The following is a 25,227-nucleotide window of genomic DNA, read 5'->3' on the forward strand; positions in this document are numbered from 1 at the left end:
TTGTAAAAAGTTTACCCTACACATCTCCCTCCCTCTCTCTTCCTCCTCCTGTCTCTCTCCCTCCCTCTCTTTCACCGTCTTTCTCCCTCCCCCTCCCTTTCTCCCTCCCCCTCACTCTTTCTCTCCCTCCTCCTTTCCCTCCCTCTGAAGATGAAGCAATTACATAATTGAGGTAATTTAGATGTAACAGGTTAGACCTCTGGCAGTCCAGAACTAGGGGTGATGCCAGAAAGCAAAATGATCGGCGAAATCTAAAATTCACTACTCCAAAACCAGTTGAGACGCTTTGCATTGTAGTTGAGCCAGTGCCACAAATGTTGCGGAGTGTAAGTCCTGCAGATGGGGCTATGAGCCGGAGTTGTTCCATGCAGAGTGCGCTTTCTCTTGTCAGCCTTGTTGGATCTTTCAATTATATTCAGGAAGACTGCCAGCTGTAGTCCAGTGTAAACAATGAAGTCATGGGTGCGACGGTTACTGGAGGGACGTGCTGTGACTGAGATAGAACGGACTTTTTAAAGTGTATCACTGACAACAAACCGACCAAATTCACGTGGAGAACTGGTGTTTGGTAGACTGGCATCTAATTTGATCCAAACAAATTATTTGCAAAGCTGAGGGAAACCCAGAGTTTAGGGACGGACACTGTATGCCACGAGGTTGGTGCGAATACCGGCACCATCAGCTCCCCGCGTATGTGGGTTCTCTGACTGCAGGATCCTGGTAAGGAAAACGAGATTACTGTCTTTGAGTAACAGGTTGGATTCTGGACATCCGACTCTGCTAACGACTTCACTCCCGACCAGTTCAATCATTAACTTCCTCCTTCTCTTTGTAATAGTTGTAACTATGCAGTGAATGAAAACACTTTAACCGAAGATAATTTCATATTACATTGAAAGTCTCTGTACTTTGCAGATGAATAAAATGAACATGTTTTGAGTTATTTGACAGTGGAATTTATGGGACAAGATCCGTGGAGTTTTCCCACAGTGAATGGGATCTTTCACTTTCACCCAAGACAGGAAAAGCGCAAGTCCAACATCTAACTTGGCAATTGCTTTGTCGAATCCAACTGCATTGGAATGTCAGCCGTGATCATGTGCTGCCATGACCTTTAGACTCGTAGGCTGGGCTGACAAGTTGTCTTGAAGGGAAGATCCTGTGATCAGAATTACGATATCCCTGCAATACAGTCAGTGTTGTATTGAAGGCAAGCAGACTCTTTAAGACCAAAACAATCTAAAATAAAAGCATAGGATATGTTGTGCAGACTTAGTACTATGAATATGTGGTATAATTCATGGTTTGAGTTCCAGATTTCTCTCGATGAGAGGCAGGAGACTGTGATAGGAGCTTTTTAGTCCAGAGTGTGGTTTCTTTGTTTCCAAGCATCCAAATTCGGTATGTTTCCTGAGGAGCCATGGGGTGAGATGGAACAGTGGAGCAGTGAACAGTTTTTAATTAGATTGTTGTCATACACACCAGGGTATAATGAAATTCCTAGCTCACATGTAGCTCATAGTAAACAGTAATAAATACAGCAATAAATCCAATGACGTGCAAAACAGCAGAATGGTGCAAGATTGTTAGGTAATTGATGAGGGTAGAGCAATGGATGTTTTCTACATGGATTTTAGTAAGGCATTTAATAAAGTCCCACATAATGGGCTGATCCAGAAGATTAAAATGCATGGGATTAACAATGACTTTGTCATTTGTATTCAGAACTGGTTTACTGATAAAGAACGAAGGGTTGGGGTGGAAGACAATGCTCAGGCTGAGGGTCTGACCAGTTGAGTTCTGCAGGGATCTGTGTTGTTTGCGATTATACATTGACTATTTCAGCATCTTCTGACATTATTTAGCGTCCTATTTTCTGCAGAATTTATTTACGCATAAAGTTGCACATTTTGAATCCTTCTGTTCATAGTGTCTCCCATTCACCTTGTTATTTTTTTCCCTGAAATTGACTCTTATTCCTTCCTTATCACATAGATATTATTCTCACTAATATTTCCGCTCTCACGCCTCTTATTTGTACTAGCTTTATCCTTACTATCCTCTCTGTTCATGTACTTTATTCTCACCATCATCTAAGCACTGAATTGGTATCCACATAGTGGTCTAGAGGGCGGACTTTGGTGAGCAATGGGGCTTTGGTGAGTTGGATGGTTGAGACGTTCTCAACATTGGTTCTTGCTTCAAAAGTGTGCCATCAGAACAAGTCAGGTTCATGGACAAAATGTCTGTCCCCTTGCGTTCAGCACCTCAGCTAATAAAGGAAAAGATTCAATGTGCCTCTTGGTTAACCTTTTCAACCCAACCTGCTCCCATACGATCAAACCTACCAGAGCAACCTACCATGCAGAATCTTATCAAGTGCCATGCTGAAATCCATATATCCAACATCTATAGCTCTGCCCACATCAACCTTTTTGGACACATTTTTAAAAAGCAGTCAGATTTGTGAGACATGACCTCCCACATACAAAACCAAGCTGACTATCCTTATTCAACCCTTGTCTTTCCAAATACATGTAGATCATATCCTTCAGAATACTCTCTGGTAACTTACAAACCACAGATGTTAGGCTCTAGGTAGGTTAACTGGCCACTGTAAATTGTACCAGGTGTATATGTGAGTGATAGAATCTGGAAAGAGAGGATGGAAATGTGGGATTACTGTAGGATTAGTGTAAATGGATGGTTGGTGTTACAGCGTTTGTAATTTCTTGTGTCTACTGAGTTCTCTAATCTCATCGTACAAATGAAGTCTCCTATCTCTAGGATGATTCCAGTATATCTCCTCTGTATTCATTCCAAGCCATAGCATCTTGATTCCAGCACCAAGAACATGCCAGTTATGCTGAGCCAATGTTTTATACAATTCAATGGAGCTTCTTGTTGTTTACTGGGTGTTCCTAGATTTGTGAAATACTGGATTATGATTCTACATTATTGACCCTTGTGCCACTTCCAAAGAGTGCAGGTGTGAGAAAATCCCCTACGCCTTCTCTGTGAAACTTTGCATATGTTTAGGGATGTGAAGTGCAGATGACTTAAAGCCTGTTTCCGCTAAATGTGTCGGAGGATAAAGTTCACTCAGTAAATGGGGAAGTGAAAATACAGCAAGCTGTTGCTGAGGAAGACTTGTTCACAGTTAGTTCTGTCGCTCACTTTGCACAAACATTGAAGCCTGGTATTGTGTTTCATTCCTTCTGATAGATTGAGTTGGGTGGTGACTTTTCTCTGGAGAGTCGAAACCCTGGACTGACGGAGATGTGGTGGTTCCAGCAGGGGATGAGCTTCCTTCCTGCTGCATTGGTCATCTGGTCAGGAGCCGCCTTCGTCTTCTCCTTCATTACAGCTGTCACGTTGCATCACGTTGATCCATTGGTGCCGTACATCAGGTCAGTCACACTGTGGGGCAGGGTGCAGCTAACTATAGTTACCGTCCCATGAGGATAGTTACAGACAGAGAGTGTGACTGTGCAGCAGCATGTACTGTATTCATAACATACTGGGGTGGCACAATTGCGCAGCGGTAGAGTTACTGCCTTACAGTGCCAGCGACAAGTTTGATCCTGACGAGGGGTGCTGTCTCTGTATGGAGTTTGTAAATTCACCCTGTGACCATGTGGGTTTTCTCCTTGTGCTCATGTTTCCTCCCACATTCCACAGATGAGCAGATTTCTAACAACCTCGTCATTATAATCAAACCCGCCAACAAGCAAGTTGCCGTGGTAGTCTGGCGTGCTGACCTCTACTGGGCTGAGGCCAGATGACAACTTTCGGACACCTCCTCCTACTTATCCTTGGACCGTGATCCCACAGATGAGAACCAGGCCATAATCTTACAGACCATTTCAGATTTAATCACTTCCGGCTATCTGCCCTCCAATGCCTCCAAACTTACCGTTCCCCAGCCATGCATGGCCCAGTTTTATCTTCTCCCAACATTCACAAACAGAACCATTGTTTCTGCTTGTTCCTCTCCCCTGAATTAATTTCCACATACCTCGACTCTATCCTGTACCCCTCCCGATCCAACCACCTATGTTGAAGACACCTCACACGCTCTTCAATGACTTACGTTTTCCATGTCCCACTCCCTCATCTTTACTATGGACGTTCAATCACTGTACACTTCCATCCGCCACCAGGGAGGATGTAAAGCCCTCCGTTTCTTCCTCACCCGCACAACTAGCCAATTTCCTTCTACCAACACTCTCCTCCGCTTAGCAGAGCTGGTCCTTGCCCTCAACCACATCTCCTTCGACTCCTCTCACTTCCTCCAAATCCAAAGTCTAGCTATGGGCACTCGCATGGGTCCCAGCTATGCCTGCCTCTTTGTAGGGTACGTCGACCAATCACTGTTCCAGGCATACACCGGCTCTATCTCTGAACTCTACCTCTGCTACATTGACGACTGCATCGGTGCTACATCCTGCACCCATGCAGAACTCACTGACTTAATTAACTTTACTACTAATTACTATCCTGCACTCAAATTCACTTGAACCATCTCCGACATCTCCCTACTGTTTCTTGTTCTCACCGTCTCTATCACAGGAGTCTGACTATTGGCTGACATCTACTATAAACTCACTGTCTCCCACAGCCATCTAGACTACACTTCTTCCTACCCTGCTTCCTGTAAAGACTATATCCCCCACTCCCAATTCCTCCATCTACGCTGCATCTGCGCCCAAGATTAGGTGATCCATGCCAGGACATCAGAGTTGTCCTAATTTTTTAGGGAACGGGGGCTCCCCTCTTTCATTATAGACGAGGCCCTCACTCGCCTCTCCGCGATATCCCGCAATGCTCTTGCTCCCCCTCCCCCCAGTCATAACAGGGACAGAGCCGCCCTAGTCCTCACCTTCCACCCCTTTCGCTTTCCACAGAGACCATTCCCCCTGCAACTCCCTGGTCAACTCGTCCCCTCCCACTCAAACCACGCCCTCCCCAGGTACATACCCCTGCAACTGCAGGAGATGCAACACCTGTCCGTATACCTCCCCCCTTGACTCCGTCCAAGGACCCTGACAGTCTTTGCAGGTGAGGCAGAGGTTCACTTGCACCTCCTCCAACCTCATCTACTGTATCCGCTGTTCCAGGTGTGGACTCCTGTATATCGGTGAGATCAAGTGCAGGCTCGGCGATCGTTTCGCTGAACACCTCCGCTCAGTCCGCCTGAACCTACCTGATTTCCCGGTTGCTGGACACTTTAACTCCCCCTTCCATTCCTACACTGACCTTTCTGTCCTCGGCCTCTTCCATTGTCAGAGTGAGGCCCAGCGCAAATAGGAGGAACAGCACATCATATTTCGCTTGGGCAGCTTACACCCCAGCAGTATGAACATTGACTCCTCTAACTTTGAATAATCCTTGCTTTCCCACCTCTCTCCATCCCTTCCCCTTCCCAGTTCTTCGACCAGTCATACTGTCTCTGACTACATTTTATTTCTGTTGCTTTGTTGTTGCCTTCTCCCAGCTAATAATGCTCTATTTTTTACATTTTCCTTGATTTACATTCCCTTTGCCCTGTTTTCACACCTTCACACTTACTTATCTATCTACTGTACCTTACCCCCCACCCCTCCCCCCCCACCCAACATCAGTCTGAAGGATGGTCTCGACCCGAAACGTCACCCATTCCTTCTCTGCTGTCCAACTGAGTTACTCCAGCATTTTGTGTCTATCTTTGGTTTAAACCAGCTGTTCCTTCATACGGATTTTGTAGGTTAATTGACTTCTGTTAATTATCCCTAGCGTGTAGGATAGAACTAGTGTATTGGTGATGCTGTACAGCACGGGCCTGTTTCCTCGCAGTATCTCTAAACTAAATGATACTTAACTGTGGAGATATGGTTACCTATTCCTATTATGATTACCATACCTAGGTATGGTTGCTAATGGTAATGCTAATGGACATAATATGGTCTTGACTCTCCCCGGTCCCGGACTGTTCTCTGAAGTGTGGATCAGCAGCCTCAAGATAAGTGAGTAGTGGGTGCTTAATGCTTTAGATAGCACAGTAGGTGTGAATGGGCTTTAAACCTTGCCCCTCTCACCTTATAGCTATGCCCTCTAGTATTTCCTATTTCCATCCTGCGATGATAGGACCATTGTTAAAGTAGTGACAGGGTGTTTGAATATTTTTAAGGCAAGGATAGACTGATAAGCTAGGTGGTGTAAGGTTACAGTGCGTACACAGGAAGTTGAGGTGAAATTCAGATCAGCAGTGATATTATTAAATGATGTGTTGGTGCGGGAATAAGGAGCTGATTTCCCCATTGCTCCTAGTTCGCATGCAACTTCTTTCCGGTCCTGGACTGTGGTTGAAGTGTGGTGCAGCAACATCAGAGGAAGCAATAGTGGGTAATCTTTTAGATAGCACAGCTGGTGTGATTAGGCCATGGTGAAACTCTGGCTCTCTGTAAATGCATGTCTAAACCAGAAGAACTTAGAATATAGAGCAGGTCATAGAAAGGTACAGCACAAGAACAGGCAATTAGGTCTCTAAGATAACTCTGATGCTTTGGCATCTTTCAGTAATCTGTCTACATATCTGTTCCTCTATCTTCCGCTTGCTATTGAGTACCTATAGCACAATCCCATAAGATTGCTTGCACCATTCTTATTTTTAAGCTCTACTCGTATCACCTCAGCAGATGAATCTCCAGTATGTCCAGTTTCTGCAATGGCCACAACATCACAGTCCCAAGCATCAATCCAGCCTCTAAATCCATATGCTTTCTCCACAATACTCCTTGTATTGAAGTAAACACACTTCAGCCCGTCAACTTCAACATAATCCTTCACCTTTTCCTGCCTGTCCTTCCTTTGAGACTAATTGTTCCTAATCTTTACCATCCCCTCACTTCTTTCAATTTCTGACCATCTGCTCTGGTTCTCATCCCCTGCCTCTCTAGTTTAAAGTTGACATCCTCCAAAATTTTCTAGTTTCTGGAAACGTGTTTGCTGTTGGCAAAACATTTACCAAAATGGAGGAGACAGAAATTAGGGAACTTCTTGTCTAACCTCTATGAAGGGGAGAATGCTGGAATTAATATTTATGGAAGTACTAACCAGGCACAAACAAATAATAATATAATTAGATAATACCGACATAGATTTATGAAAGGGAAATCATGTCTATTAGACAAAATGTGTTGGAAGGAACTATAGATGCTGTGTTACACAAAAGATAGACACAAAATGTTGGAGTAACTCATCAGGTCAGGCAGCTTCATGCAAATTGGAGAAATAGTTCCTCATATTTTGTTTGGGCAAGCAGTTTACAACCCAGCAGCTTGAATGTTGATTTCTCTAATTTCAACTAAACCCTGCATTCCCTCTCTCTCTGCCCCTCCCCCACCCTAGCCGTCCTGCCAGTTCCACTGTTCGCTTCCATATATCCCTACGTTATCACCTCTTCCACAGCCAACAATGGGTCATTGTGGGCTCTACTTGGTCATCAGTGCCGGCTCTGATTTGTTCTGAAACTTTTCATATCTCTAGTTTCTCTCTCCCCTGACTGTCTGAAGAAGGGTTTCGACCTGAAACATCACAAATTCATTTTTTCCAGAGATGCTGCCTGACCCACTGTTACTCCAGCATTTTGTGTCTATTTTCATGTGCATTAGAGTTCTTTGGGGATATAACTAGCAACGTGGGTGGAGGGAAAACTTAATTTGGATTTCTAAAAGGTCACGAAAGATGCTACATAAAAGTTAGCGACACACAATAAAAACGTGATATTGAGGGTAATATATTAACATGAATAGAGGATTAATTAACTTGGAATCAAGAGTAAAGTGTCAGGCTGTAGTTGCATGGTCCATGCTGGAGCTGAGATATTTATAATCCATATCAGTGATGACATACAGTTTGGTCTTCCTTGTATAAAAAAGAATATTTAAGGAAGACATTGTGCAAGAGTTCACGTTGACATCTTTGACATAAACTTTGACATCTTTTGATGGTTGTTCAGAGAGGATTTATAGCAGCTGATAGCAACATATCCTCACAGCTCCAGAAATCTCCAGAAACCCTCTGTGTGGAGTTGTCCTTCAGGTTCCTATTAAATCTTTACCCTCTCATCTTAAACTTAATGCTCTCTAGTTCTTGATTTCCCTATCTATTCCCCTCATAATCAATAAGTTCGCACCTCAGCCTCCTTTAATCTAAGGAATAAAGTTCTAGCCTGCTTCACCTTGCCCTATAGTTTAGGTCCTTGAGTCCTGCAAAATTGTCGTCAACCTTCACTGCGCTCTTTCCAGCTTAATGGCACCTTTCCTGTAGTAGGATGACCAACATTGAACACAATACTTCATGTGCAACCTCACTAATATCTTATACAACTGCAACAAAATGTCCTAATTTCTACACTCTGTTCCTTGACTGATGAAGACCAGCATGCCAATAGCCTTCTTCACCATGTAGTTAGTACTCCTAGATCCTTCTGCTCTGCAATATAGCCCATGGCCCTACTGTTAACTGTGACGGTCCTGCCGCAGTTTGACTTTCCAAAATGAAACGGCTCACATTTATCTGAGTTAAACTCCATTAGCCCTTTCTTGACCGACATATCCAGCTGATCAAGATCCCGCTGTAATCTTTGCTAATCATTTTCACCGTCTACAATGCCACTTATTTTAGTGTCATCTGCAAATTTATTAAACATGCCTCGTCCAAATCGTGCTATGATGACAAACAGCATAGATCTGAGACGCTCCACTAGCCACAGGCCTCCAGCCTGAAAACCAACCTTTCACCACCACCCTCTGCTTCCTACCATTAAGACAATTCTGTATCCAGTTAAAATGTAGAAACAATGAACTGCAGATGCTGGTTTACCTAAAAAGACATGAAATGATGAAGTTACTAAGCAGATCAGGCAACATCCCTGAAGAACATGGATAGGTGACTTTCCGGGTCGGGGCCCTTTCTTCAAACTGAAGAAGGGTCCCTAACCGAAACATGACCTATCCATGTTCTCCAGAGATGCCGTCTAACCTGCTGAGTTACTCCAGCACTTTGTGTCTTTATCTGTATCCAGTTAGCTAGCTCTCCCTGGATCCCATGCAATCTAATCTCCCAGGAGCTCCTGGCATGTACAAAGCCCTACAGCTCCGCTCCACTCAAGCATGGTTTAAGCCAGAAAGATTATCTTGCTGAGATATGGCCTAAGTAAGTGAACAAAATTGACATTAGTAAGCCATTGCAACTGGTCGGCTCCACTCAAGTCCAAGCCCGATGATTCTGGGGGGGAGGGGGGGGGGGGGCAGGGTTGTGTTGTAGTAAGGGGTGTTCAAAAGGGTAGATGATATTGACCAACTGGGTGAGGGGGCATAAACTCGGATTAAGTCATGGTACATTTAAGATTTAGCTGAGCAGTCCTTTTTTTTCCCTTTGATTTTTCCAAGTCTTTGGAATTCCTGACCCAGAGAACTGTAGAGGCTCAGCCATTGAGAGGGAATTTTGGGGACCTGGTTTGGGGAGGGTTGAGACTTCTAAACAAAGGAATGGAGCTGTGTCCAAGGACGAGTTTAGCCATGATCCAATATCTTGAGCTACCGCATGACCCACTCCGTATCCTATGACCTAGGTTCTAAATCTCTGGAATTCTCTTCCTGAGGGTGGTGGATGCCTGCTCATAAAATGTATCTGCAGTGAAGGTAGATAAATATTTGAAAACTCAAGAAATCAAAGTTTATGGGGAACTAGCACAGAAGAGGAATCGAGGTCAACATAGATTCACCATGATTGTAATGAATGGCAAGGCTTGTTTGAGGGGTTTGGTGGCCTACTCATGCTATTTTCTTGTGATCTTCATAGAACAATCCTTCCCATCCCCAGATCTAATTGATCTGATCGAAACAGCTCTGTCCCAGGTTTTTAGTTTCTTCTGTTTCCAGGATTTAGTTTGCAGTTTTATGGCTGCCTTTACCCATTCCTGAATGCTCATCATGGTTTGTTTCTCCTTCACAGTGACACTGGGACAACTCCACCTGAACGCTGCTTATTTGGGATCATGTTGACTATTTCTGCATTCCTGGGTAAGGGCAGACTTAAGCCACACTTTGATACACCTGCTGCAACACCCGAGAGGCCCAGTGTAAAGAGTTCTGTCGTATCTTTAATTCTGTTCGATTGATTGGTGAGTTAGAGTTGGGGAAAGGGTTTTGGAAGGTGGTTACTCTTTAACTGTTGCCATCATAGGTAAACAGTACTGATTATTCTCACCATCATCTCCCCAAGACTGCGTTGTAATCACAAGCATTTTGGGGTGATTTTCAGTCATTTGAAGCTTTGGAATTACTGGTTGGGAATCAGTGAAGGTGAATGTCTGATTGACCAACTCCTGTGACTGTGTGACAAGACTATGGAGGACTGAGCAATGGTTGTATTTCCCAGTGGTCTTACTGTGCATTAATGTCTGTGGCTCCCCTGAGCAAAGGGAAGTCATTCAGCTGCTTGCATAACCCTCTCTCATTCATGTCAGACTAAATATATCCCAAATGCCTGACTTTTGAATTGGACACACGGTTTAAGCTATCATGTGTTACAATTTGATAACAATGGCAAAACAAAATTCAAACTTTATTGTATTAAACAAAATATTAAAAAATATTTAAATGTAACTGCATCCAGCAACACACCTGTGTGTGGTAGATGTCAGAATCCTATTTTATTCTCCTGGCATCCACGTCAACTTACCACAGATTCTAACACTTGTGTGCACACTAGGGACAATTTACATCAATTAATCTGCCAGTCTGCACATCTTTGGGGTATGGGAACAAACAATGAGAATCTGTAAATCCCACACAAGCAGGTCCCGAGGTCAGGATCAAGCGTCTCTGGAACTGTAAGGGAGTGAATCTACCAGATGCACCACTTGTCCGATCATAAACCTCATATTTTTCCAAATCCAACCCAACTTTCACACAATGTCAGGATCACACAACAAACTTACTTAATGAACTGTAGACCTAGAATCACTCCAGCTACTAAATGAAAACAAAATCATATCGCACTAGAACAGGGTTTCTACCCAGGAGGGACGGAGTGTTTGCCCATAGCAGGGTGACTCTCTGGTACTGGGCAGGATGCACCATTAGCCTCGCATGCGATGGGGCTTCTGGCCAGCACAGGGCAGGATGGGTCGTTTGCCTGGGACGGGGTGTCTCCAGGGTACAGTGTTGGATGTATTGAGACTCGAATATTTGAACAAAAGGGACATTGATAGTGAAAGTATGAAGTTGGTGTAATAACAGACAACAGAGGATCATGCTGAATAGTTTTTCTCTTTAGCAGAGGATAGTGTCTATTTGCGCATTCCCTGAGATTGATATTGGATCTTTTATCTGTTTTAATGACCTTGGCTTGTGAGGCAAACCATAATTTCAAAGTTAACAGATGGCAAAATAATTGGCAGTATTGTGGAGATTGAGAAGTGTAATGAGTGTAATGAGACATTGCAGCACAACATAAACAGGCTGGTGGAATGGGCAGAGACCAGACAGATGAAGTTTAATGTGGAAAAAGTGAGGCGATGCATCTTAGTAGGAAGGTAGGAGGCAATGGAGGATATTATTCTAAAAGTATGCAGGAGCAGAGGGAACCTGGGGCTATGTGTCCACTAATTTTGAAAGTGACAGGGCAGGCAAAGAAAGTGATTGATGAGGCATAGCCAATTCTGTGCTCTATCAATAGAGGCATAGTGTATAGAAGCAGGGAATTTGTGCCAAATCTTTATAACAAATCGTCTGGCTTAGACTGTATTATTGTGTTCAATTCTGTTTGCTACATTTGAGCAAGGGTTTAGATTGGGTCCAGAAAGATTTATTTGAATTCCTTGTATGAAGAACTATAGTTAACAAGGATTGATTAGAGAAGGCTGAGGGGATGATTAGATAGATGTTGAAGGATCAGGACAGAGCGGACAGAGGGAGGCTTTCACTTTGGTGGCGGGGTCAAGGATTAGAGGTCTCTGAGGAAGGGAATAAAGAGTGACATGAGGAAAAACCTTTTATTTACACACTGTGTGATTGGAATCTGGGTTGTACTGTCTGCAGATGTGGAGGGAGGTTCCACTGTGGCGTTTAAGAAGGAACTGGATACATATATGGTGGAAAAAGATTTGTAAAGCTATGAAGAAAGGGCTGGGTATGGATAGAAAGAGCAGCTTGCTCTGGTAGAGAACCAGCACAGACATGAATGTCCTCCTACTGTGTGTGCCACTGTGATATCAGTGGCAGAGCGTTTTTGTGGGAGTGGTCATAATTCAGTAACATCTACTATTGTTACTGCAAAGAACATGTTATTGGAATCAATTCTAATCGACAGAATAAACTAAATTTAGAGACATTTAAATGAATAAGGCTGGTCAGGTTGGATTTATCAAGGGAAGACCTCCTTTAACTTTTGAATCTTTTGGATTTTTGTAAAGTTTTGACAAGGCTCATAAAAGAAAGTAAAAAACCCATTGGATTTAAGAAACCATCAGACTGAATCTGAAATTGGCTCAGTGGTAGGAAATCAAGAATCCTGATTGGTGTATGATTTTGTGTTTTCCAGTAGGGTCCAATTCTCAGTCCATTGTATTTTGTAATACTTATTAATGATTTAGAATGAAAAGTAAGATCATAGTAAAGTAGAAGATGTGAAAAGATAGGTTGTGTGGTCAACAGTGAAATTAGATTGTAGGAAGATATATACGTGGTCAGTTGGGTAGCTAAGTGTCATTTGGGTCAGAAAAGAGGAGACTCAAGCATTAGAATAGATGCAACAAACAAAGGAACATGTAATAAATGGGAGTGTATTGCGTGGAGTACAAGGACTGGGGACTTCGGAGAGTATATCCACGGATTCTAGATGCAGCATGATGGGTCAATCGAGTGGTTGAAAAGGCAGATGGGATGCTTTTCTAATTTAGCCCTGAAGAGTATACAGGAGCTGTGTACGACACTCATTGGGCCACATGTTCACAACTCGGCCAACTGAACGGCCTCTTGTGCTGTGAACTTCTTTTAACTCTATGACTTCATAAACTGGAGAAGATGAGACTATAACAAAAGGGCCTTCAGTCTGTATTTTAATTTGGCATCAGTTTCCCAGAGTGAAATGTCAAATACTAGAAGGCATAACTGTAAGGTCAGGGGAAAGTTTAAAGGAGATGTGTGGGGTAACTTTCTTTTTAACACAGAGAGTGATAGGTGCCTGGAATGCACTGCCAGGAGTGGTGATAGAAATAGATACGATAGTAGATTCAAGAGGCTTTTAGGTTGACACGTGGATATGCGGGAGGGATTTGGAGCACTTGCAGGCAGAAGGGATTAGTTGAAGTAGGCATTTTGTTAGGCATGGACATCGTGGGCAGAAGGGCCTGATCATGTGCTGTAATGTTTTATACAGGACTAGATTGGTTAGATCTTCTGATAGGCCCGCAACGGCCTCCTGTGTTGTGAACCTGATTTAATTCCAAGATCTGCCTTCTTACACTAGAGGAGATGAGACGATAACAACAGGAGTAAAACTCCAAAGAGGTGACACTGATTATAAATCTGATGGTCAAGAATCTGTTTTATTCGACGATCGGAAGGTAGGCTGTGGGCCTGGAGTACAAGAGGGGTCTACGGTCAGATCCATGAGGGTCCTGAGTTTGGTCGGGGCCAGAGTCCAGACTGTGAGCAGAGGGAATATCTGGAGCGGGAGTTCCAGTTCAGAACACTAAGGGATAGGAGTGTGGGTGATTTGGCAGTCGGATAAGGGTCAGAGTTCTTGTTTATATCCTGCTCCTTTTAAGCCCTGCTGCATATCATGTAAAAATAAGGCGCGTTTGGGTAGTAATGAGGGAAACATCCAATAGCTCACAAGTCTGCCAGTCCAGCACCTCTAGTCCCAAGAGTACAGGACGATCAGTTTTATTGTAATAACAAACCCATGCACAGCTTTACATTTTATTCATTCTCTTCTTTCACATCCAACACCTTTTTGTCTCTTTTCTCTCTAGCTTTGCCACTATCTCCATCCTCCTGCCAATCACCCATCCCCTCACAGATACTCATCTATCACTTGTCAGGCTTTGCCCTGCACCCACCTCTTTTTTCCAGCTTTCATACCCCTACTACAGCAGACTAAGGAAGGGTCCCATGAATGATGCCTGACCCACTGAGTCCCTCCAGCATTTTGTGTTTTGCTCAATATTCCAGCAGCTGGAGTTTCTTTTGTCTCCAATTATGAAAACTGATCTTTGTTCAGGATAGATAAGGGTTGATTATGTTGGCATTGGTCCAGCTTTACTGGGCAAGGTTGCCAAGACTGATCACGTAAAGGACAAGACAAACTCATTGAGTTTTTATGACAAATCTGCCAACAGTTACTTTTACCGTCACTGGCTTCTTTTAACAAGATTTTTAGTATTGCCCTGGTGGGATTGAACGCATTATCTTGATTAACCCAGGCCTCTAAGTTCGGAATCATAACTGTTGCTTGACCAAACTCAACTATGTTCCACTGCGCTTTAAAATCAGAAAATTGAGGTAAAGTTCGAGTAGTTTGCAGCTCCATGTTGTCACCTGGTCTTTTACCCCACAGGTGTTGGAACGATGTATGTGCGATACAAACAGGTGGAGGCTCTGAACCGAGAAGAAGTCAGCATCATTTTAAAACTGAACCAAATAGGCCTTGGCCTTGGTCTAATCAGCTGCCTGGGGCTCTGCATAGTGGCAAACTTCCAGGTGAGCAAAGATGCATGGATGTGGGCGTTTCCCAATGCAGCAATGATACAGAGGGGTTAGAGTGGAGCATTGGGTTAGCATGGACATTACACTCAGTGGTGTCCATGGAAACTCATTATAATCCATGAACAAAAGACACTGAATCTGCACAGTGAGTGGGATAAGGTCCATCAAAACATTTTACAGTTAACCAGCAGAAAGGCTCTGGGTATGAGTTCTTATTCATTGGTACTCATATTGTACACCATCTACCTTCCCTGGGAACATCTAAGTAAATCAGCATCGGAAACATGACTCCATATCTAAACTCTTTTTTTATCTGACTTGGGAGTGTTTAATGGGCAATGTTGAGGGAGTCTGGCTCTCTACCTATCCTGTGCTAAACCTGCCCTAAGCATTTCAAAATTGCTTGGTGGCAAAATTCCTCCATGTGTACCTCACTACAGGAGGAGGAGGAGGAGCAGCAGCAGGGCTGGGCTTACATGCCCCGTCCCGGACACTCTTGTGCCAGTCCCACCAGCAGGCCTAGCTTGCCCACCGCAGGCAGAGTACCGCGGACCCACGTGACTCGCCAACTGAGGTCTCACCCGCCTGGAAGGCCTGACCCGCCCACTGTGGACAGAGGACCAGCCCAGAAGGCCCCGCTTGCCTGCCCAGAGTCGAAAGGGTCGGACATAGGGCTAATTTTGAGGCTACTGACATCTTTCAACCATGGATGCTGCACAAAGGACCGTTTTCAAGTTGGCGGCAGACAGAGGAGAGGATCAAGGTCGCCACGACAATGGGCGATTAAGGCCAAGATAAGTTCTTATGAACTTTGAAACTATGTTGGCGCCAGGAACGTGGTGACTCTGTGTACTGTCTCGGTGAAGTCTACTATTACACTACAATCATTACACTTTTGTACTTATCTATGATTGTGCTTATCTATAATAGTTTTACTGGACTGTAGGTAAACCAAAGATTTTCACTGTTCATAGGTACATGTGACAAAGTATCGTGTTGTACTATCCTTGTCGTGGGAGTTGTTTGCTGCGATAGTGTTAAGTGATCTTCCTTCTATATCTAACTAACCCTAGGCCTTATCTGGGGAGGTGTAGAGGGAGTTTCAGTTCAATTTAGTTTATCATCACGTGTAGCAAGGTACAGGGAAAAGCTTTTTTGTTGTTTGCTAACCAGTCAGCAGAAAGACAATACATGATTACAATCGATCCATTGTAGAGGTGTTGGTGTGCTTTCTTGGTCGTTGCTTCAATATGGGTGGTCCAGGAAAAGTTGTTGGTGATATTGACTCCTAGGAATTTGAAGTTTTTAACCATCTCTACTTTGGCACCATCAATGCAAACCGGGATATGGGTACTGCTTCAGTTCCTGAAGTCGATCACTATCTCCTTTGTCTTGCTGACATTCAGAGAAAGTGGTCTGAAGAAGGGTCTCGACCCGAAACGTCACCTATTTCTTTCGCTCCATAGATGCTGCCTCACCAGCTGAGTTTCTCCAGCATTTTTGTCTACCTTCAGAGAAAGGTTGTTGTCTCGACAGCAGGACACAAGGTTCTCAATCTCCTTTCTGTACTCCATCTCATCGTTATTTGATCCTGCCCACTATAGTGGTGTTGTCTGCGAATTTGAAAATTGAATTAGATTTGTACATGGCTGTACAGTCGTGGGTGTACAAGGAGTAAAGAAGGGGGCTGAGAACTCAACCTTTGCGGAGCCCCTGTGTTGAGGATTATCATGGAGGATGATTTGTCCCCTATCCCTACCGATTGCAGTCTGTTGGTCAGGAAGTCGAGGATCCAGTTGCAGAGATGAGTGCGGACACCAAGTCCTGTGAGTTTGGTGATAAACTTGGGTGGTATAATGGTTTTTAAAGGCAGAGTTGTGGTCTATGAATAGGAGTCTGACGTAGGTGTCTCCCTTATCCAGTTGTTCTAGGGATACGTGTAGGGTTGGAGCGAAAGCATCGTCCGTGGACCTGTTGTGGCAGTCGGCGAACTGCAGTGGGTCAAGGCCACTGCGTAGACTAGGTTTAATGCGTTCCATAACTAGTTTCTTAAAACATTTCATGATGGTGGGTGTAAAGGCCACTGGACCCAAGTCGTTTAGGCATGAGATATTTTTTTTCCTTTCGGCACTGGGATGATGGTGGTCTTCTTGAAGCAGGTGGGTACCTCAGAACGGAGTAGGGAGAGATTAAAGATGTCCACGAATACTCCCGCTAGCTGGTCCGTGCAACTACTAAGGACACGGCCAGGAACTCCGTCTGGGCCAGTTGCTTTTCGCGGGTTTACCCCCAAGAAGGCCGATCTAACCTTTGCTACAGTCACCCTGGGGAGAGGCACCCTGGAGTCTGAAGTGCCATGTCGTCCCATGGTCTTGGCATCATACTCGGCACAGACTATTGTGGGACAAAGGACCTGTTCTTGTGCTCTACTGTTCTATGTTCTAAAGTGGTTGATATCTGGAATGTGATACACTCACTGCATTTAAGACATTTGGATAGACACTGAAATCGGCAAGGCTTAGAAGGGCATGGGTATAATGTGGGGAAATGCGATTGGTGTAGATGAGCAAAAAAGGTTGACACGGGCTTTGTGGGACGAAGGGCCTATTTCTGTGTTACAAATCTATGACTCTTTACATTTGAACCTACAACAGGGCCCGAATCATTTGCTATGTGAAGTGTCTTTTTGGTATTAAATCGATTTTTATCTTTTCTTTTACCCCTTAGAAAACGACGTTAATTCAAGCCCACATCACTGGTGCCGTGTTGACTTTTGGGATGGGTATCATCTACCTCCTGCTCCACACCATTATATCCTACAAGATGCAGCCTGCAATCCATGGAATAGGGATCTTCTGGATCCGGTGCACACTCCTAATCTGGTGTGCCGGAAGCATCCTCAGCAGTATCCTTCAGCAACAATTCATTACAATGGAGACAGGAGCAGTAATTCCTACTCCTGTTGACAAATTCTTGCAGGATTAGTAAAAGATAACTAATTCCAAAGAATAAATAGGGAAATCCTCTCCACAATGAGATTTTCTACACAAAACTTCCATAGTAACAATTATAGATTCTGTAGTCTGCAACTTGAAACTCAAGTTCAAGTGAGTTTATTGTCATGTGTCCCTGTATAAGACAATGAAAATCTTGCTTTGCTTAAGCACACAGAAAATAGTAGGCATTTACTACAAAACAGATAAATGTGTCCATATACCATGATATAAATATATAAACACATGAATAAATAAACTGGTAGTGCAAATAACAGAAAGTAGTTGCTAATAATCAGAGTTTTGTCCGAGCCAGGTTTAATAGCCTGATGGCTGAGGGGAAGTAGCTATTCCTGAACCTGGTTGTTGCAGTCTTCAGGCTCCTGTACCTTCTACCTGAAGGTAGCAGGGAGATGAGTGTGTGGCCAGGATGGTGTGGGTCTTTGATGATACTGCCAGCCTTTTTGAGGCAGCGACTGCGATAAATCCCCTCGATGGAAGGAAGGTCAGAGCCGATGATGGACTGGGCAGTGTTTACTACTTTTTGTAGTCTTTTCCTCTCCAGGGCGCTCAAATTGCCGAACCAAGCCACGATGCAACCGGTCAGCATGCTCTCGACTGTGCACCTGTAGAAGTTAGAGAGAGTCTTCCTTGACAATCCGACTCTCCGTAATCTTCTCAGGAAGTAGAGGCGCTGATGAGCTTTTTTGATAATTGCGTTAGTGTTCTCGGACCAGGAAAGATCTTCAGAGATGTACACGCCCAGGAATTTGAAGTTCTTGACCCTTTCAACCATCGACCCGTTGATATAAATGGGGCTGTGGGTCCCCCTCCTACTCCTTCCAAAGTCCACAATCAGTTCCTTGGTTTTGCTGGTGTTGAGGGCCAGGTTATTGCGCTGGCACCATATGGACAGTTGCTCGATCTCTCTTCTGTACTCTGACTCATCCCCATCAGTGATACGCCCCATAATAGTGGTGTCGTCAGCGAACTTGATGATGGAGTTCGCACTGTGGTTCGCTACGCAGTCATGGGTATAGAGTGAGTACAGCAGGGGGCTGAGCACGCAGCCTTGAGGTGCTCCCGTGCTGATTGGTATTGAGGCTGACACATTTCCACCAATACGAACAGACTGGTTTGTGGACGAGGAAGTCGAGGATCCAGTTGCAGAGGGATGCGCAGAGACCCAGTTCTGCGAGTTTGGTAACCAGTTTGGAGGGGATGATTGTGTTAAATGCCGAGCTGTAATCAATGAATAACAGCCTGACATATGAGTTTTTGTTGTCCAAGTGGTCCAGAGCGGAATGGAGGGCCAGCGAGATCGCATCCACCGTTGATCTGTTGTGGCGGTACGCGAACTGCAGTGGGTCCAGGTTTTTGTCGATGTAGGAGTTGATTTGCTCCATGATCAACCTCTCAAAGCACTTCATCACCATCGGCGTTAGTTCCACTGGTCGATAGTCATTTTTACAATTTACAACTTTTACAATTGCAGGTAGTTCTGCTATAATAAAAAGACACAAAATGCTGGAGTAACTCAGCGGGTCAGGCAGCAGCTGTGGAGAATATGGATAGGTGATGTTTCGGGTCGGGACTCTTCATGTTCTCTAGAGGTGCAGCCTAGTTACGCCAGCATTTTGTGTCTTTCTTCGGTAAACCAGCATCTGCAGCTCATTTGTTATTACATTAAATTATGCTATAATATTTGTTTCCATATCGTGAATTGAATTGATGAATTACGAAATGCTATTTGTATTAAGCTGACCAAATTGGTTGCACCATGATTTGATCGGGAACATTTCAAAGTTACATTGGAAATTGACAAACAGAGTAAAAGCCGTCTTGGAAAAAAGAAATCAATGTTAAAAGAAAAAACCTTCCTACATGTACCCCTACAATAATCAGACACTATCTTCTCTTAAGAACACAGCTGCTAGATTCACTGCAGGTGGTCATTGATAGTGACCAGCAATTGCTTCTATTAACACTGTTGCAATGTTACTCTATTAAACAATGTCAAGGGGCGGTCCCACTTGGGTGACCTAATCCGTGAGTTCTGGCGAGTTTGCCTTCGGCCCATACTCGCAGCATGGTCAACACAAGGTTGTGGGAAGTCTTTGTAACTCTCCTTCATGCTCGTGAGTAGTCTCCGTGTACTCGAGACCTCAGCTAAGTTGTGGCGTATTTTTCAACATGTTGAAAAATGTCCGCGAGATAAATGTTATTTCATTTATTTCAGTTAAAATGTTATTTCAGTTTCAGATTCCCTGAAAATGAGAACTTCCACAAATCAGTTGGAAATTCCCATTTGGAGGGACTCTGACAAGAGTAACAGGAATTTTCCAATCAAGGGCATTTCAAAGAAGGATGGGAGGAGATTCCTGTCGAAGGGACTTCCCTGGGATCAGTTTAGGAGTTAAGTTGGAGGTTTGGAAGTCTGCCTTATAATTACTAGAATGTGTTGTGGGTGTGCTGGTGTTTAGAATGTGCTGGAGGAAAATGCACAGCTACTTCCAGTAAATTAATTTTGCCAGAAAGGAAGTGGGATCTTTGAAATGAGAACAAAAATTAGAGACTAATTTGAAATGCAGCCCAATTCTGTCACTACATGAAGTGGAACAAATGTAAAGTTCCAGGTGTAGGCTTATGACTTGGAATTTCCAGATCCAATGCTGAATGTCAATAAAATTAAAAAAATTTGTTGGAGTGAGCAAATGTGGCAAGACGGATAAGGTACTATTGACGTGTAGTTTATTACTACAGGGACTAGTTCAGGAGGTCATACTATACCCAGAAAGGAAAAGGAATAAGCAAGGCAGGTGGAAATGGTTTGTATGTAGACCGGAAGAAAGGGCATGTTATCTGAATTTGAAAAGTTTGGTGTCATTTCTTTAACTTTCTCCCGCACAGTGTTTGTTTCCTCTCTGGCTCTCTACACTACAATTCCCACCATTGAGATGGCAATGAAGTTACACTGGAACCCTTCAGATAAGGTAAAGTTTAAAGAAGAGATAGAGGCAATCTGTGCTACATACCATACAGATTCTCATCTCTAAAATTATAAGGATTTCAGAACAGTTGGAATGCAGCAACAGTAATGCCACCTTAAACAAGGGCTGGGGAGGTAAAACAGAGATTTCTCAACCTGTGTTCCAGAGATAAAATCTATTATTAAGGTGGTGGTGATAGGATGCTTGGGAACGAATGGTGGGGATTGGGTAAAATCACCATTAGTTCAATAAAGGGAAATTATAGTTGACAAGTCTGTTTTTTTTTAGATAACTAGCAGGATGAGGGCATGCCAGTTGATGTGTATATGGGCTTTCAGTGGGCCTTTGACAAGTTTCCACGTATGAGAATCTGTTCAAAGTTCTCGGCTCAAGGGCCTGTCCCACTAACGCGACTATTCAGCGACTGTCTTCGACCTTCAAGCTCGAGGGCACTCGCCTGAAAAACCTCGAGCTGGATCGACCCTCAGCGATGAAACCGCAAGCCGGATGGGGGCCAGGGAAAGCGGGGGAGCGCTATCTGAAATTCACACCCGCGATGAACAGAAAGGTAAAAGACGGCTGGCACAGTTACAGTAAGTCCTTTAGAGAGAGGGGAGGGGAGGGGGGGAGAGAAGGGGGGAGAAGGAGTGGAGACACTTTTAAGAAGCCAGACAACTTTTAATAAAGTTTAGCGGGCATTTAACATTAGCGGTCAGTTTTCCTTGGTCCTGAAAACTCCAATGAGCCAATTAAAATGCCCGGTCAGCAAAGGAGATTGCGTACGGCTACCTCGACTGCCTATAACTACATAGCGACCCCACTCCACTGCACTAAGAGTTCAAAAGAACCATGCCGAACAATTTTTACTTGTGGAAAATGTTTCAGCATGCTGAAAAATTTTCCTCGACCAAACTGAGGCCGCGAGTATGCGGGAACTTCCCTCGAGCATGAAGGAGAGTTCCAGTGATCTCCTAGGACCACGTGTCGACCGTGCTGTGAGTTTGAGTCGAGAGCAAACTTCTAAACTCGCAAATTAGGTCGCTGCAGTGGGACGGGCCCTTAAGGCCAGCAGGATGTGCTCTTCTGAAGCAGGCTTATGTTCCTGCAGGTTCATAACTCTTAAACTTAGTAATGTGACTGTTGAAAACAAAAATATTCAACCAATTCACATAAACATGGGTCAAACATGGGCGAATGGGACTAGCTTAGGTTGTCATCTAGGTGGGTATGGACGAGATGGGGCACAAGGGCCTGTTTCCGAGCTGCATGATTCTATAACATGGATACATTTGTTTAATTCCTGAACAGCCCAATATGTAAAATTTGGAACTCCATTGATAAGAAGGGGGGTAGCATTTGAAATCCCCATTGGCTCACAAGGCTTGATGGTGGATTAAGTGAAGCAGTCCACATAACTAATTCCCCATCCTAATTAAGAGTGCTTATTTTCCAATTTTTAATGAGACAATCCATTGCACTGGGACCTGTAAGAATGAACAAGCAATGGAGTCTGAGAAGCCTGTGATGGTAGCCAGGAACTCTGGAAACAGACTGTGGAACAACAGGCTATTCTGCCCCTTGGGCCAGATACAAAGGAACAGGGAAGAGGCCACTCTGCTGTCAGTCGTGTGACAAATACTATCATTGGTTTAAAATACCTTTAGGCAGGTTCATGGATAGAAAAGATTTAGAGGGATTTAGGCCTAACGCAGGCAAATGTGACTAGCTCAAGTAGACACTTTGGTTGTCAGATATGATGGGCTGAAGGGCCAGATTTCATGCTGTATCATCCAATCGGTGCATCAAATTATTAATTAGTAAGTACATTTTATTTATATAGCACGTTTAAATCAACTCGCGTTGAAACCAATGTGCTTTACATAGAAGAAATAAGTAAGTTTTTCCGTATATCCATAGAAAAATTAAAAAGAAAAAAAAATTAGGCACAGGAGGATGCCATTCGCCCATCAACAGTTAATTTGGAACAGGAAGAGGCCATATAGCCAATCTAAGTTTGTTTGCTAGGAACAATTCAACCCACAATGTAGTTACCTAGGAATGTTTGACCTCTCGATTCTGATAAATAGAAAAATGCTATTCAGCCCCTCAATACTGTTAATGATGAACATGGAGTGGCACTTCAGCCCCGTTAAGATGTTAATTAGAAACAAGACGAGACCACTCTGCCCCTCAATGCTGTGAATCTGGAAAATAATCCATTCAGCCCTTCGCACATCATTAGGTTGTTTAGCCATTTGAGTCTGCTCTGCCATTCTATTTTTCCCTCTGAATCTGATTCTCCTGTCTTCTCCATGTATTATTTGATGCCTTTACTAATGAAGTGGCACAGGTGAACAGGTTTGGGACCTGCTCTGCAACAAAAGCCCATAGAACCTGCAAACTAGGAATAAAAGAAAAGTACCAGGCCTCTCAATGTTAAATACAATGCCGGGTCTGCAGGAACTGTTTGTGACTGAGCATCTGCAAGGCATATTCCAAAGGAGACGTGCAGCAGTAAAACAGCCCATCATGTTCATACTGACCAGTAACCATCTGCATTAATCACATCTTCCAGCAGATGGCCTTCAACCCCGGGCAATTCATGTGCTCGTTCAGACACATCTAGCTCTGGTTCCACTACTCTCTGGGGCACAGTGGTGGTGGGCGGCACAGTGCTGCAGTGATAGAGCTGCTGCCTTACAGCGCCAAAGACCTGGGTTCAATTCTACGGGTGCTCTCTGTAAGGAGTTTGTATGTTCTTCCTGTGACCGCCTGGATTTTCCCTGAGTGTTCTGGGCAGGTTTGAAGGTTAATTGGCTTCTGTAAATTGTCCAATGTGTGTAGGATAGAACAAGTGTACGGCTGATCGCTGGTCTGTACAGACTCGGTGGGCCGAACAGCCTGTTTCCACGCTGTATCTCTAAACTAAACTAAACTCTGGTATTCTGGTCACTCGGCACTCTCTCTGCCGAAGAAAGCTGTAGACTGGGTCAGGCAGTGCTGGTCGTGGTGACTGATTGGGGAAGCGATGCTCACTTGCGGTTTCTCTGCTTTCACCAGGGCTACAAGCTGCACATGGTCAGCACAATCTCCGAGTGGTCCCTCGCCTTCTCCTTCCTCAGCTACTTCCTGACCTACATCCGGGATTTTCAGGTGAGCTGGGTTGGGAGTGGTTGGCAGATCGAGGAGGGGGAGAGCTGTGCTGACACTCCAGACCTGTTCCATCCATTAGGACCATTTAATTCTCCTTTGAGAGTGTAAAGAAGGCGTGATGACAACAGTGTGCATCAGTGCAGCACCACACTGTAGCTGGGAACATGCACAAGGACAGGGATGAAGATTTGAGCTCTCAGCCAAACAGCTGAACCCTGAAACAGTCCAGAAGTAATGGTCCAGGAATTATTAGGTGATCCTGGGTCTGGGGAGAGGAAAATGGGATTAATATGGGTTCTTGCAGATGGGGGTGAACTTGGTTAGCCGTAGGGCCTGTTTCTGTGCTTACAGCTGTAATAGTTAACGTTAACATTACAGTGAAATTGCGCAGCGAGAGTAACCTTGTGGACCTTTGAAGGGGTTGAATGCTCTGGTGTATTAGTGGACTGGACCGCGGGTTAATGTACCATCCAAACAGCTCCACCTCTGACAGCACTGCTTCCCTTCATCACCCCATCTGCACAGTAACGTCAAATCTGAAGGGATAACTGTAAGGTTAAGAATAGATTATACATACGTATTGGTGCTGTTGGTGTTGTTGTGGGTACACCCACTAATCTCCCTCCCTCTTTCCTTTGAGCAGAAGATCTCCCTTCATGCTGAGGTGGACTTGTGCAGCGAAACTCTTTACGACAGACTTCCGGGACTGGAGCGCAATGGAGAGCGAAGGGCACTCCTGGCGGGGAGCTTGTGAATACAGTGCTACCTCTCCCCCGAATCAGAAGCCCTCCTCTAAACATATAGTCCTCCTCCCCCCATCTCGCCTGCTTCAAATTCCAATATTTGAACTCAATTCCGTCGCAAATCACGTTACAATATATATGACACATTCCTTCTAATTTTATACGCTGTTAGTGAGAGATCACAATTTAATTATGAACTGAATGCAATAATCATTACTGTTTTTAACCGTCCTGTCTGGAATTAATGAACAGAGGTGCAAAGACTTCACCAATGCTGGTCAACCCTAATTAAAGAGCAAGACCAAAAAAGCCCTTAGGATGCTGTAAGGTTTGAAGGGGCAATGGGTCCGTAACTCTTCAGAAAGGCGCTAACTGCACTTTGCAAGGAGAATTAGCCCGATCTCCTGGTTTCGAGCGAGAATTCGCTGGGTCAGTGGCTTAACCCACACTGTGACATTGGAACTGAATTTATCCGCATTGTTCCAGGTGTTCAGCTGGACTGCGCTGCAGCTCGATCCCTTGGTGTGTGAACTGTCAGGTCTTATGTTCCAGTATTCTGACTTTAATAAATAATAATGTCATAATCCAC

At 44.2% G+C, this 25,227-nt stretch overlaps 1 protein-coding gene across 2 annotated transcripts; it reads left to right on the forward strand.

The window, feature by feature from the left end:
* Window positions 1-385: 385 nt before the first annotated feature.
* Window positions 386-25,223, forward strand: LOC116986900 (DNA damage-regulated autophagy modulator protein 2-like). 2 transcript variants are annotated; one of them, XM_033042677.1, is made up of 8 exons: window positions 387-720; window positions 3,226-3,410; window positions 10,000-10,067; window positions 14,611-14,753; window positions 17,487-17,664; window positions 20,663-20,745; window positions 23,803-23,895; window positions 24,539-25,223. In XM_033042677.1, the coding sequence occupies exons 2-8, from the start codon at window positions 3,280-3,282 to the stop codon at window positions 24,647-24,649; spliced, it is 807 nt and encodes a 268-aa protein (XP_032898568.1). In that variant the 5' UTR covers window positions 387-720; window positions 3,226-3,279; the 3' UTR covers window positions 24,650-25,223. The 2 variants fall into 2 exon arrangements, with proteins under 2 accessions (XP_032898569.1, XP_032898568.1); XM_033042678.1 differs by lacking the exon at window positions 23,803-23,895 and having other exon boundaries at window positions 386-720.
* Window positions 25,224-25,227: the final 4 nt, after the last annotated feature.

Source organism: Amblyraja radiata, chromosome 24 (assembly GCF_010909765.2).
Source record: "Amblyraja radiata isolate CabotCenter1 chromosome 24, sAmbRad1.1.pri, whole genome shotgun sequence".
Lineage (NCBI taxonomy): Eukaryota > Metazoa > Chordata > Chondrichthyes > Rajiformes > Rajidae > Amblyraja > Amblyraja radiata.